This window comes from Desmodus rotundus, chromosome 4 (assembly GCF_022682495.2).
Source record: "Desmodus rotundus isolate HL8 chromosome 4, HLdesRot8A.1, whole genome shotgun sequence".
In the NCBI taxonomy this organism is placed as follows: Eukaryota; Metazoa; Chordata; class Mammalia; order Chiroptera; family Phyllostomidae; genus Desmodus; species Desmodus rotundus.
Window position 1 is genome coordinate 180,518,409 of NC_071390.1, and position 12,996 is coordinate 180,531,404.

The following is a 12,996-nucleotide window of genomic DNA, read 5'->3' on the forward strand; positions in this document are numbered from 1 at the left end:
TGTTGAGCCCGGCTGGTGTGGCTTAGAGGGTTGGGCGCTGGCCTGTGAACCAAAGGGTCGCCCATTCGATTCCCAGTTGTGGGGGGGGGGGGCGTGAGAGGCAACCACATGTTGATATTTTCCCTCTTTTTCTCCCTCCCTTCCCTTCCCTTCTTTCTCAAAATAAAAAAAATAAAATCGTTAAAAAAAAAAGATGTGATGTTGAGAAGCAGAGTCACAACAAATACCACTTTCATCTTCAAAAGCTGCCTCCCAGGCCTCTGCAAAGCTCAAGGGACACTGAAGTTATGATGTAAGCATCCCTGGCTCCCTCACAAGTAGTGCCTCTGGCCCCGAGAGCCTGCAGCTCAGAGGCAAGGCCGGTGCCCCCGCATACCCACAGTGCCGCACAGCGGAATGCAGGTGCCCGGGCCGCGCGCCAGAACCTGGGTCTCTGTGCACAAGGCCTGAGAACCTGCTTTTCTGCAAAGACAGAACCGCCACCCGAGCGAGCTTCGGATATTGTCGGCGAGGGTTTTCCAGAGGCACTTGTGCCGAAAGTACACTTCAGCAGAACGCCGTCTTCCCAGGTTGTCCCGAGAGGGTTCCCTGGGCACCAGCCACACCTTACGTCCCTTGGCCGGGGGCTCAAGCAGGGAGGGGAGGTGGGCCCATTTGCTGCTGCTTCAGGACAGGCCTCCACAGAGCTCGGTGCTTTCAGTCACCAGGATGTACTGTTGCTTGGGAATACAAGGTAGTTCTGGGGGCAGGTTTGGGTCCTGGCAGAGGTCACATGTTGGGGTCTGCTGGTTTGCAGGGGGGTGGGGGATAACCAGGCTGGGATAACTGGCCCTGCTCCACATGGGACTTCATCCCAGCAGGCCACCCAGGGTGTGCTCACACCGGGGTGGGCAGGATTCCAAGAGAACGAGAGGGAGCTCCAGGGCCACTGGCGGCCCAGGCTCTAAGCTGGCACACAGCTGCTTCTGCTGCATCCTGCTGGCCAAAGCAAGTCCAGGGCTGAGGGAAGGAGGCTCCACCTCTTGATGGGTGGTCACAAGGCAAGGAACATGGAGGCAGGGAGACATTTTGCATCTATTTACTGTCCACACACTTGGGTTGGCCAGAGACCGGCTTCCACCAAGGTGTGTATGGAGCAGAAGCCCCGGGAGCTCTCGAGGCATCTCTGGGCAGCGGGCCAGTTCAGGGGGGTGGTAGGAGCCTTGTGGACTGCCAACCAGCAGCAGCACCCGAATTTGTGGGGCTATGGCCTGTCCCCTCTTGCCACCTGTGCTTTGGGTACCCACGCCCACTGCAAGAACTGGCCTGGAAAGCATGTTCAGCTCAGGCTGGTGACACTGCAATTGATGTTTGCCCAAGGCTTCAAGGACACAAGAGGCTTTCCTCCTAAAGCACTGGGAAGAGAAGGCCTGTCTCCATGCAGACAGGGTGAGGCTGGAGCTACTATCAGTGTGGAGACGGAGCTCCTGGATCAGGCAGGTCCTAAAGCCCACCCTGCATTTGAAGCTCCAGTTCTGAAAGGTAATAATTCCCCTTGTGAATCCCTTGGAGCTCCTGAGCAACCTTCGAACAGGTCTCATCAATGTATTCCCTTAATAGCAAATGAAATGGGTTTGAAACACAACACAGTATATCAGAAATGTCACGTTTATTTCTCTAGATGAAATTTAATCTGCTCACAGCTCTGATTTGACAGGGGATGGGAAATCCCTCTTTTCACCAGCCTGGGTTGTGAGAAAATTCTGGGGTTCTAATGCTGCTCAGAATATTGGGGGAGAACTCCGTTCTGTTCTTGTCACTTCGAGGTACCAGCCTTCCTGACCAGAACATGCCCTGGGGCCCAGCCTCCCCCTTCGAGGTGCCATCTTCTCCGAGGACCCGGGCAGGACTGGGGAGGGGACCTGGACATCTACCCAACCTGGCAGTTTCCAGCCCTTCCTTTACTATCCCTCACCCCTCCTTCCTGGGAGTGGCAGGGCAGCCAGCCTGTCCCCACGGCCACACCCTCTCCAGCCTGGTGCTGGGCCCCAAGACCCAGGAGAGCGAACCCATCCCTGTCTGTCCCTGGCCAGGCTTGTGCCTAGTGGACCAACCTTGTTCTCTTGGTGACACTGGAGGAGGCTGGGCAATGCCTTATGGTCCCCAGGCTTAGCTTTGGGTCCTGGCTCTGGGACCCTGTCACTTCACCTCTGACCACCAGCAGAATGGGGGTGGGGACAGTTCCTTTGCCATCCTCACTTTCCCCCTGCCCCCCAATCATCGCTGTTAGGTTTTCATGAGATGCCTCATGAGAAGGGCCAGTTCCTAGTGGCTCAAGAATCCTGCCACTTCTCCGACCAAACGCGCACACACACCCAGGCACGGGGGTTCCAGGTTTCCACACACAGGAGCAGCTCTGGGACCTCAGAAAAGGGGCCGCCAATGCTGGGCGTGGGGAAGGGCTAGGTGGCCATATTTCGCACATAAAATACCGGGGCCAGGTCCATTGGAATTTCAAATAAAGAGCGGATACTCTCTTGGCATAAATTTGTCTCAAGCTGGCGTCCTGCATTTTATCTGACAACGCTGCTCTGGGCAGGTGGGGCCTGGGGTGCGGGAGGAGGGCCGGGGGTGGGACCGCTGAGGAAGCAAACACAGCAGGCTGCTCGGGGTCCAGGGATGTTCCTGCCCAGCTCAGGTGGCCTGCAGGCGGCGCGCGGGCCCACAGGCTGAGCCTTTCTGCTGCATCGCCCGCAGCCTGCGCTCGCGGCTCTCGTCCAGCTCCAGCCAGTGCTGCGCCTTCAGCTGCGCCTGCGTTGGGTGGGCAGGCAGGGAGAGTTGGCGTGTGCTGGGTGGTGACTCGGAAAAGGCGTCTACCCCGCCACCCACCCCTCCCCACCCCGCTCCGCCCGGTCCTAGCTCACCTGCGGCTTGGGGCCTGCGGCCCGCAGCGCCGGCGCATACAGCTCGATGGCTAGCCTGCGCCGCTCAGCCGCCCTCTCCTCGATCCTGCGCTGCAGCTCCTGCACGCGCTCGTCCTGCGAGGGCGCCCCAGGGGCCGCTGCTTTCTTCTCCTCCCACCTGGGCGAGCAACGAGGCGGGCTTAGGAGGGCGACCGGACCGCAAGCGATGGGAGAATAGGTGGCCTGGAGTGGGGGAACCCTCGGAGGACCGCTCCGGCGGGGCTCCCCAGTGCCGCTGCCTTTTTGTTCTTTGTACTTAACATTTTTAAAAAGCATTCCGTCTGTATTAACGATGTGCCTTTGGGGTAATGAGTGAAAGCCCCCTTCTACCTTGAGACCCCTCCCCCATCTCTTGCCTAGAAGTTGACATGCTATCTTGGCAAACCTCTCCCAAACTAGGCCGTTTTCCTGACAAAACGAGGCCAGGATACTGGCTGTTCCCAGCCGCCTTCCTCTGAAGTGTGCATCACAGCCCAGGGCATTACAGGTGCGGTTCCCCAGCCACCAGCTGCCAGCTGACTCCAGCCCCAGCGCCCACCCAAACTGCCCCTCATGGGGGAATGCCGTGGGCTCTAGCTCCGCGCAGGGGCTCCAGGGACATTGGTGGCAGGTCTGGAGCCTCGGAGGCTCCCAACACCAACCAGACTGCATTTAGGGTCTGTCAGGCACCTGGGAAGTGGTGAGGTCTCCCAGGTGCGTGCCACCATGGGGACCTGTGGAGTTGTCACGGGCACCCTTTGAAGCATAACCAGAGCAGCAGACACTCAGGACCAATGGTGTTGGGTTTTGTGACTGTCCCTACTCTGTCCACCCCACCCCAGTTACACTCCGACACTTTCTCTGGAGCCCTGGGTGCTAGAACCCGAGCCAGCTCCCAAAGGCCCGCCCAACCCCAGAGGCTGACACCAGCCTCTGCCTGACCCAACTGCCACATGAGGCTGGAAAAGTCACCACTGTGTTCCCTAAACAAACAAACTGCCCGTGAGAGGGGAGTGGAGATGCTGGACTATCCAACGCTGTGTGAGTCTCTCTAGGTCCTGGTTTCAAAAGAAAAAAAATGTTACAGCAAACAGCCTTGGGAACCCTGGAGAAGTGTGGGAACAGGGTGTTCGAGCTGTCAGGAATCTCTGCTGAACTTTCTGCTTGTGTCACGCGCTGTGCTTATGTAGGACAGAGTGTTTTCTCTCAGAAGATGTGCACCAAACACTTAGAACCAAGTGTCAGATGCTCGCGACTACTTCCACACGGCTCTGCAAAGAAGGATGAACCGCTCGCTGGCTAGATGGAGCACACAGCAAGGGCGGTACTCACGACCCAGATGCAAAATGACCGGATCTAGGTCATGGGCACCCAGCCATTTCTGCGTGATTTTTCACCTTCTCGAATGCCTGAGGACCACTGATAAAAATAGCAGGAGTGGGGGCACTGCCTGGGGGGGGGGTGTTGTGAGGAGAACCCCGAGGCTCCGAAGGGCACCAACCTCAGGGCCGCAGACCGCCCCATGGCAGCGCGGCACAGCGAGATCTGCTCCAGTGTGTTCTGTAGCTCCTGGCTCTTGGTGCGCTTGCCCTGGATGATCTGGTCCCGCTTCTCCTCCTCCTCCCGCTGCTGGGCCTCCTTGAGCAGGGCCAGCCGTTCACGCAGCTCCACGATGGACATCTCGCCTTCCAGGCCATGCCCAGGGATCTAGGGGGAGTGGGGAGGCCCCAGGCTTGGAGGCCAAGCCTTGGCGAATGTCCAGCCCAGCAGCCATCTCCTGAGCCCTGGCCATCATGGGGTCCAGCACTGGTGCCCCTCCCACCTTCCATGGGCCTGGCCAGGCCCCCAGGACCCCACCTGCCCTCTGCCCAGTGGTGTCTGTGTGACATGCTGCCATCCAGCTTCTCCAGCCCGAGCCCCCTGCAGCCCAAGACCCAAACAGAGCCAGGGCCGGGCCTGGGCAGAGAGCACTCAGGACGCCTATGCCCCCAGGACCAGGCCTGCCCCCACCTCACTGAGCCGGCTGGCCTGTCACAGCGCTTCCCTCATGGGCTTCTGGGCTCTGATGCCCAGACTCAGCCCCTGCCCACCCAGCCTCTGGCTGCCGTGCACTGAACTCTCCCTACACTGCCCTTCCCACCCAGGCAGTCCCGGACCTCCCTGGATACTCAGCAATGCAAAGCCCATCCTGTCCAGCCCCAGCAGCCCTAGCCCCTGCCACCAGGGGTTACCAAGTTCTCCCCGACAGAACCGTGACCTCTTAGGCCAGCCCCACCTCCAGCACGGCAGTGCAGGGCCTACATCTGGGCGTGAATGGCCAGGTGGAGTTGAGGTGGGCGCCCAGGGCACACCCTCCTGTGGCAACACCAGGCACACCCAGTAAGACATGGGGGGGGCTCCTTGGGGGCTGTGCACTCACCTGGGTCAGGTCCACGAGCTTGCCCTGGCGCGTGGGCTGTGACTCCAGGGCCCGGAGCTGAGAGATGAGCTCGCAGCGCCGCCTCTGCTCCTCCTGGGCCTCCTCTGCGCTGCGCTGCAGCAGTACTCGGCTCTCCTCTGCCACCTCCTGAACTTGGGGCCAAGAGGGCTGCTGAGGGCCCAGAAAGCGGGGGTGTGGAGGGCACCTGGGCCCTCACTTAGCTGGTGCACCTGGCCCTTGCCATACCTGTCTGCCGCCGGCCCTTCAGGAGCTTCATCTGTGCCACCTTGACATTCTTCTGCCCCTCAGTCACCTGCTCCACCAGCTCCTTCAGGGACTTCTCCTCCTGGAGGCGCCTCTTGGCACGTTGCCGCATGAGCTCAGCCATCTGCTGGGACAGTGACCTGCCACCATCAGAGCAGGCACTAGGAGGGACCCCTGGAGCAGACCTGTGTCCCCTCCCCCACCCTGCTCTGCCCAAGCCCTGGGAGCAGAATGAGGTCTAGAGGGCAGATCCAGCCGCGGACCCCAAATCAGCCTGGAACCGGATCGAAGCTCGTGAGCCTCCGGAGGCCAGGCCTGCTGGGGAGGCCCACGCCACGTCCTCCGGCCCCCACTGTGCTCCTGGCGCTCCGGCCCAGGGCCTCACAGCTACCCACCCAGACCTGGTGGTGAAGCTGAGGGTGCAGCGGAGAGTCCTGGGGAAACTGTGTCGGAGCCACGGGGTTCACCCCGAAGCCACCCGCCCCTGGGCTCCAGCTCGGAGACAGGACTTTGCTGCGTTTGAGCTGTGGTGAGCTGGCTGTTCAGACGCTGCCCAGGACGGTGCATACGCCATGCCAGGCTCCCCGCCACTGGCCCTCAGGCATGTCTTGAGGGTCTCTCACACTCTTCTTTCTCGAGGAGCCTCGGAAGTGGACAGCGCTGGACAAGGGTGCGGTGTTGCTGCTCCGACTGCGCATAACTGGCGGCCTGCATGTCGGCCGTGTCCGCCCCTTCTGCTCAGGGCGAGGCGTTTCTTAGCCTCGCCACCCTCTCTACCGCCTGCAGTGTGGCTGGCTCCTTTTTGGGGCTGTGTGTGGGAACACGTCACACTCTCGGTGCGTTCTACCGCCCACAGGCACGTGGCCCGTTTGCACTTTGGCACCACTGTGAGTCACTGAGAATGGCAGTCAAGACCCTGCAGAGGACAGGGCGGGGTTTGTGCCACAGCACTGGCCCACGACCGCAGGGGGCCTGTCGGGCTCCCAGCCCCTGGGAACTTTCTGCAACTGGGAGCTCAGCTGCAGTTGCAGGTGAGCGGAGAAGCAGCCAGCGGGCAGCATGGATGTCAGGTTCAGAGCATGGAGTCATGCTTTGTACCCAATTTGCTGGCGCATCAAAGACAGCTCTCGACCATCTCTTTCAACGCTGTGCAGTTTCATTCCAGGTTCTGAGAAAAGGCAGCCGGGGCTCTGGGAAGTGACTTTGGGGCTAGGGCAGTGGAGACACAAGCCTGACGCATTTTATAGCACCATGAAGTGAGGAAGTGCTCGGAAAACACAGGGACAGGGGCACATCAAAGGGACCCTGGGGGGGCTGAGCTGAAAGGCCCCCCCCAGCAGCCAAAGCCGGCACTGCATTGATGATGGCGTACTGGATCACAGCCCGAGGGTAACGCAAGTGCAAGGAGCCCATGCTGATGCTGCAAGTGACGGCACACACCAGCAGGCGGGGAGGACTCCTGACAGTCACCCGCAGCCCTGAGTGCAGGCTCCGCTTGGTGACTCCCTCCAGAGAGCACAATCTGGAAAGGGGGTGATGACTGCAGTGGACAAACCCAGCAAACATGACCCTGGCCAGGTGATCAAGGTCAACAGCAAGTGGTCCGTTTGTGGCTGGCAGCCTGCCGGGATAGGCTGTGATGAGTGCATTACCTCTGTGGTGCTCCTCCTGCACCCCAGTGCGCTCACGAGACACCCCAGCCAAGGCACGTTCTCTGGGATACCTGACCAGTGCTCCTCAAAATCAACAAGCTCAAAAAACCCACAAACCCCAACAAGGTCATCAGGGTCAACAAAGGAAGTCTGAGGAAACGCCAAGCCAGGAGGAGCCCGAATCAACACATTAATTGACAATAATCAATGCTATACCTTGCAGGAAATAGCTGACATACTCAAAAATATCCAAATCATTAAAGTTATTGGTGAAAACGAAAAGTGTGTCTTTTATCTTATGGAAAAAACTAAACAGACTTCTTGGCCAACTCAGCAATTAGTTAAGGATCTCGAGGTAAGGTACCCCGGATTTACAATGGACCCCAAATCCAATGACGAGTGCCCATGTAAGAAGAGGCAAGGACGCAGAGAGACACAGAGAAGATGGCCATGAGGATGTGGGCAGAGGCTGGGGTGAGGCTGGTGCAAAACAAGGGATCCCTGGGGTCATCAGAGCTGGAAGGACCGGGGAAGGACCCTGCTCCACATCAGGCTTAGCTGAGAGCACAGCCCAGCTGACACCCCAGCCTCAGACGTCGGGTCCCGAGCCCCCCAGACTCCACTTTGAGCCCTGCAGTCTGTGCTACTAGCACAGCATGGGTGCGGAGGGTGTGAGGACTCTCTGCAGCCCCTTTGCAACTCTCTTAAAACGGTTCCAAAGTAAAACATTCATTTTAACAAGTACCCCTGAAAACTGTAGAATCAGTTGGAGAAAGGCTTGTGCAGAAACACCAGAAGCAAAAAAGTGGGCTTCCAAAGCATTCGAGAAGCCTGATCTTAAGCACACCTCGGGCAGTCAGAGAAGGGTGCTGGGACCAGGAGGCAAGCTGAGCTCAGCCGGGGCTCTGGCTCAGCTGCGTGGTCAGTGGTGATGGTGTGGGATCAGCCCGGAGACCGAAACCATAAAATTCCTAGAAGAAAACATGGAGGTCGCTCCTGGACATTGGTCTTGGCAATGATGTTTTTTTGGATTTGATATCAGAAGCGCAATCAACAAAAGCAAAAACAAACAAGTGGGACTGTGTCAAACTGAAAAGCTCCTGCACAGCAGAGGAAACCGTCACCAAGGTGAGCGGGTGCCCTGTAGAAGGGGAGACCGCGTTTGCAAGCCATCCGTCCAGTAAGGGGTTCATACCCAAAATGCATAAGGGACTCACGCAACTCAGTACTCAAAATACAAAAATAATAAAATAACCTCATTGCAAATGGGCAAAGGGCCTGAACGGTTTCTTCCAAAGAAGACATACAAATGGCCACGAGGAGCACAAAAAGATGCTCAACATCCCTAATCCTCAGGGGAACAATGCAAACCAAAGGGACGAGATAGCGCCCTGCACCTGTTAGGATGTCTATAATAAACAAGTCAAAGGACAGCCCTGGCTGGTGTGGCTGAGTGGACTGAGCGCCAGCCTGAGAACCACAGGGACGCCGGTTCGATTCCCAGTCAGGGCACATGCCTGGGTTGCAGGCCAGGTCCCTGGTGCGGAACGTGGGAAAAGCAACCACACTTTGATGTTTCTCTCCCCCTCTGTCTCCCTCCCTTCCCCTCTCTTTAAAAATAAATAAATAAAATCTGTTTTAAAAAAGTCAAAAGATAACAAGTACAGGCAAGGATGTGGAGGTGGCGGACCCCGTGCACGGTGGGGGGAGTGGGGATTTGGGGCAGCCACTGTGGGAAAGAGTAGGGGCAGTCCTCAAAAGACTGAAAACTGAGCCAGCGACCCCACCTGTGGGTGCTCATCTGAAGGACACTATCTTGAAGACGTGGTCTGTGTCCCCATGTTCAGGGCAGCATTATCCATGGCGGCTACGGGGGCGGGGTGGAGGGATGTGGAGATTTTGGTCGAGCACAGTTAGGGTGCGCGGCACGGCAGCTGTGGTTCACGCGGGGAACCCCAAGCGTTCTCACTGCTCCCACACAGGTAGCAGCGAGGTGCTGGAGGTGTTGGTGCGCTTGGCTGTGATCATTTCTCAATGTGCATACGTGTCAAACGCCAGGTCAGACACCTCAAATACACACAAAGTTTACCTGTCAGTCATGCCCCAAGAAAGCTGGGGAGAAAAGAAAACGGACAGAGGACGTGAGCAGATAGCGCACAGAAAAAGACCCAGAAATGGCTCTTCAACACGTGGAAAGATGCCCACAGTCACGGATGATAAATGAAATGAAAATCAGAACTCTACGGAGACGCTGTTTCTCAGCTATGAGAACGGCAAAATTTCTGAACTCGCTACAGGACACGGCACAGCAGGCAGGCCGTGGGGATCCGGCCCCGCCCAGCGCTGGGGACGGAACAAGCCTGAAGGAAGGTGATGTGGTGTCTGCATGGACACCACGTCCCCCAGACCACGTGGACGAAGACAGCAAAGCAGCCCACTCGCTCGGTCTCAGTTAGCTGGCCCCTCCAGCTGCTCACCCTGACTGCCCATAGCAGGGAAGCCCTGTGCAACCCTGTCGGTGCGGGTGAGATAAGGAAGGGCACTGCACGTAGGAAAGGGGAAGTAAGAAGTGTGTATTCACAAGCGTGTGTGCTCACTTAGAAGAAAAGCAGAGAAGATAATGCAGGAACTCCTGGAAACAGGCCACAGGCAGGCAGACGCAAGTCGCAGACTCACAAGAAGCGAGAGCTCTCTGAGCCTTTGTCACGTGGCTTTGACTGCGTTTCTGCAAAGCCAACTGATGAGCGAGGGAGAGCACGCCCTCCCTCACACGAGCACAGACGCACAGGAAGGGGCACTGTGGCAGTGGTCTGGTGGGCGTGGGGCACGTCCCTGACCGCAGGTCCTGGGCGGCACGTGTCTAGGGGAAGCCAGAGCTGCAAACGGGCCTGTGCCTCCCCCCCCTCCACTCCTGCGGAGGCTGCGTGTCCTGGGAGGAGCCAGGACTGATACGCCTGACCTTCCAAAGTGGAACGTGATGTCCACAGACCCTCCCGTGGGAGAGGACACGCAAACCTGTCAGCCTTCTAGAAGTTTCCACCACAACCTCAGGTTCTCCTTCACGTGCAGATGTGTGGACCCGCTGGCCCTGCTGGTTGGGCGGGGCAGCTGAGGCACTCAGGCCAGCTGAGCCGAAGCGCCTCCACGGCCCCCGAAGCTGAGGTGGGACAGAGACCACGGCCACCCTGTGGGTCTCAGGGAGAAATGGCCCAAGGCTGGCTGCAAGCCCATGACCGTGAAGTGACCAGGCCCACTGCCCACAAAGCCCCGCAGCTCCTGGGGGTCAGACAGGCCCCCAGTGCCCTCCGGACCCAGTCACCTCCTCTTTCTTCTGGGTGGCCCTATGCCGGTTCTCCCGTAGAAGCTGCTGCCGGGCCAGTGCGGCCTCCTCGTGGCTGAGCTTCCCCCGCAGCCTCCGGCACACGTCCGCAGCCCGCTGCTCCTCCCGGTCCTTTGCCTGCATCTTCTGCTGCCACTCCAGGAACTCCGAGAAGTCCCCGGCCCCGTCCACAAGTTTGTCCACTCTGGGAAAAAGGAGAGAGGCAGCTGAAGTTCCTTCTGTGATGGGGACTGCGCTGGCCACCAGGAGGCCTTGGGGTCCCCTATGGACACTGAACTCATAGATGTGGCTGCCCTGTACCTGGAGCGGCCACGTCACCTACCCACCGGGTGCCTGCCGGCCCTGTCCACGCTTTATCCACAGCTTCCCACCCTCCCTCCTCCCACTTGACTACACCCCCGTTTGTCCACTGCCATCCATCCCGCCGCCTACCCCTCTGTCCATCTGTCTGTCTCTCATCCATCTGGTTAGCCACCCAAGCTCCCACCCACCACCCAGCTCAGGGGGCGAGCACAGGGCTCTGCAGCTCGGGACATCTCAAGGAAGGCCCAGGACAGGCCAAGGAGGCGCTGGCCCCTGAGGGAGGTGTGGGATGGGCCAGCGCCTGCTGAGCCTGCTCTTACTCAGTCTGACTCCCTCACAGAGCCAAGGTGGTCTTTTCAGGGTGCAGCTGTGACCCCAACACGGGCCTGCTAGAGGCCCCACAGCCTACAGGACCACAGCCACCAGGCCCTCCCCATGCCCTGCCCGCCAACCCCCATCCCATTTCCCAGACCTCTGCAGCTCCTTCTCCACCTGCCGCTGGTATAAGGCCCCTTCCCGCAGGATGGTGGCCGTGTTCAGCTTGACGGGGACCTCATTAGGCTGAGGAGAAGGATGAGGGGCTGGCTGTGGCGGGGTGGGGGTGCCTTGGGAGCAGGGAGGGCCGGAGGGCCCCACCCACCCTCTGCCACTCCACATTTGCACCTGCCCAGGTACTTCCCTCTGAGGTACCTGGGTGGCACTCTGACCATCCAGCCCCTGGGGGCAGAATAGGCTGGGAAGTGGGTGCCCTGGGACATCCTGCGCCCACCCTGACCAGTCAGGAGCACCCCTCACCTTGTAGAAGGTCAGTTTCGGAGTCTTGTGAATCCGGGGCAAGAACCGGAGTCGCAGCTTCCTGGAGCCCTGCAGGAGTTGGGGCCTGGCACCGAGCCCACAGGGTGTCCAGAATGCACCCTGGGAGGCCCACCCTGCACACAGATTCCCCCAGGGCAGCACCTCTGTGCTGTGATGCACCAGCACACCTTGGGGGGTACTGGGCTGCCCCGGGAGGGCCAGGGAGAGTGCAGGGCCTACCAGGCTGGGGATAGTGGGTCCCGGTCAGGAGGGCTCAGCCTCTGGCTCAGGGTGCAGCTACCCAGCTGCCCCTGGGGCTGACCCCATGACCTGTGGCAGGCTGCTCCCTGAATCTGTTTGCCCCCCCAGGGTGGGCACCACAAGCCCCGGTGTGGAGAGCTGCTGGTAGAGGTGCCCCCGACGGGAACTCAGCCATCACACACCCCAGGGCATGCTGGTAGGCTGGGTGCCTGTGCCCCACTGACCCCAACTACGGGGGGCCCCAGTGGGAGGAAGGGGCTGGGCCGGCACCCACAAGGCATCCAGGGCAACTAGCCTTCCTCGTCCTGTGCCCGTCACTTCTCTGAACACAACTTGGGCTTTTTTCTTATGGAAATCGTAAATGCTGAGCATGGAAATCTGGAAACCCCAGAGAGACCGGCCAGAGAGACGGCCTGGACTGGCATCTACACAGCCCGCAGCAGGGCTGCCCTCGGCCTGGCCGAGGCCCTAGGGACCTGGCCTCCACACTCCAGTTGGGAAGGCTACCCAGAGGCTCAGGTGTCGCCACTCCCCCAGGCCTCAGCAGATGACCCCACGAGGACCTGCCAGCATGGAGAGCAGGGTGTCACCTGCACGGGGGCCTCCCCACGGGCCCTGGGCACTGCACACCGCATCTCCTCCAGGTTTGCCCGCAACAGCAGTTCCTGTGGGGCAACAAGAGGCTCAGCCCCCCAGGCTCCACCCTTTCCTCTGTCCTGGGGTGGGGGGTGGGGAATGAGGCGCAAACTGGTTCCCTCCTCCTCTTCCTCCCCTTTCCCACCTTCCCTAGGGGGCCAGGTCCTGTACGCTGCTCACCTCTGCCCTCCGCCGGTTGTATCTCTTGGTCATCTCCAGTACCTGCGGCTCCTTGGGCGGCTGGTAGGTGCTCCGGGGGGCCTGTGGGTGGCGGAAGGAAGAGCGTGCATCACCAGTGGCCCAGGGGTGAGGGGCGGGCCACGGCTCCTGAGCCAGCAGAGGCTGGAAGGGAAGCCTTAGCTACGGGTGGGACTTGTGGGGTGTTGGCTGTCACCCAGGGTAGGG

General features: G+C 59.7%; 1 protein-coding gene across 6 annotated transcripts in view; it reads right to left on the reverse strand.

Annotated features, from left to right (window-relative positions):
- Positions 1–870: 870 nt before the first annotated feature.
- Positions 871–12,996, reverse strand: part of CFAP99 (cilia and flagella associated protein 99) — a 31,723-nt gene continuing 19,597 nt past the window's right edge. For 5 of the 6 annotated variants that reach the window (XM_071221323.1, XM_053922195.1, XM_071221324.1 and 2 more), the window contains 10 exons: positions 12,772–12,852; positions 12,519–12,620; positions 11,695–11,763; positions 11,372–11,460; positions 10,576–10,780; positions 5,587–5,728; positions 5,341–5,492; positions 4,423–4,628; positions 2,904–3,060; positions 871–2,790 (listed from right to left, as the gene is read on the reverse strand). In XM_071221323.1, the coding sequence (XP_071077424.1) occupies positions 2,674–2,790; positions 2,904–3,060; positions 4,423–4,628; positions 5,341–5,492; positions 5,587–5,728; positions 10,576–10,780; positions 11,372–11,460; positions 11,695–11,763; positions 12,519–12,620; positions 12,772–12,852 (1,320 nt within the window). In that variant the 3' untranslated portion in view covers positions 871–2,673. The remainder of the gene's footprint in view (positions 2,791–2,903; positions 3,061–4,422; positions 4,629–5,340; positions 5,493–5,586; positions 5,729–10,575; positions 10,781–11,371; positions 11,461–11,694; positions 11,764–12,518; positions 12,621–12,771; positions 12,853–12,996) is intronic. The other variant, XM_053922196.1, reaches the window with a different exon arrangement.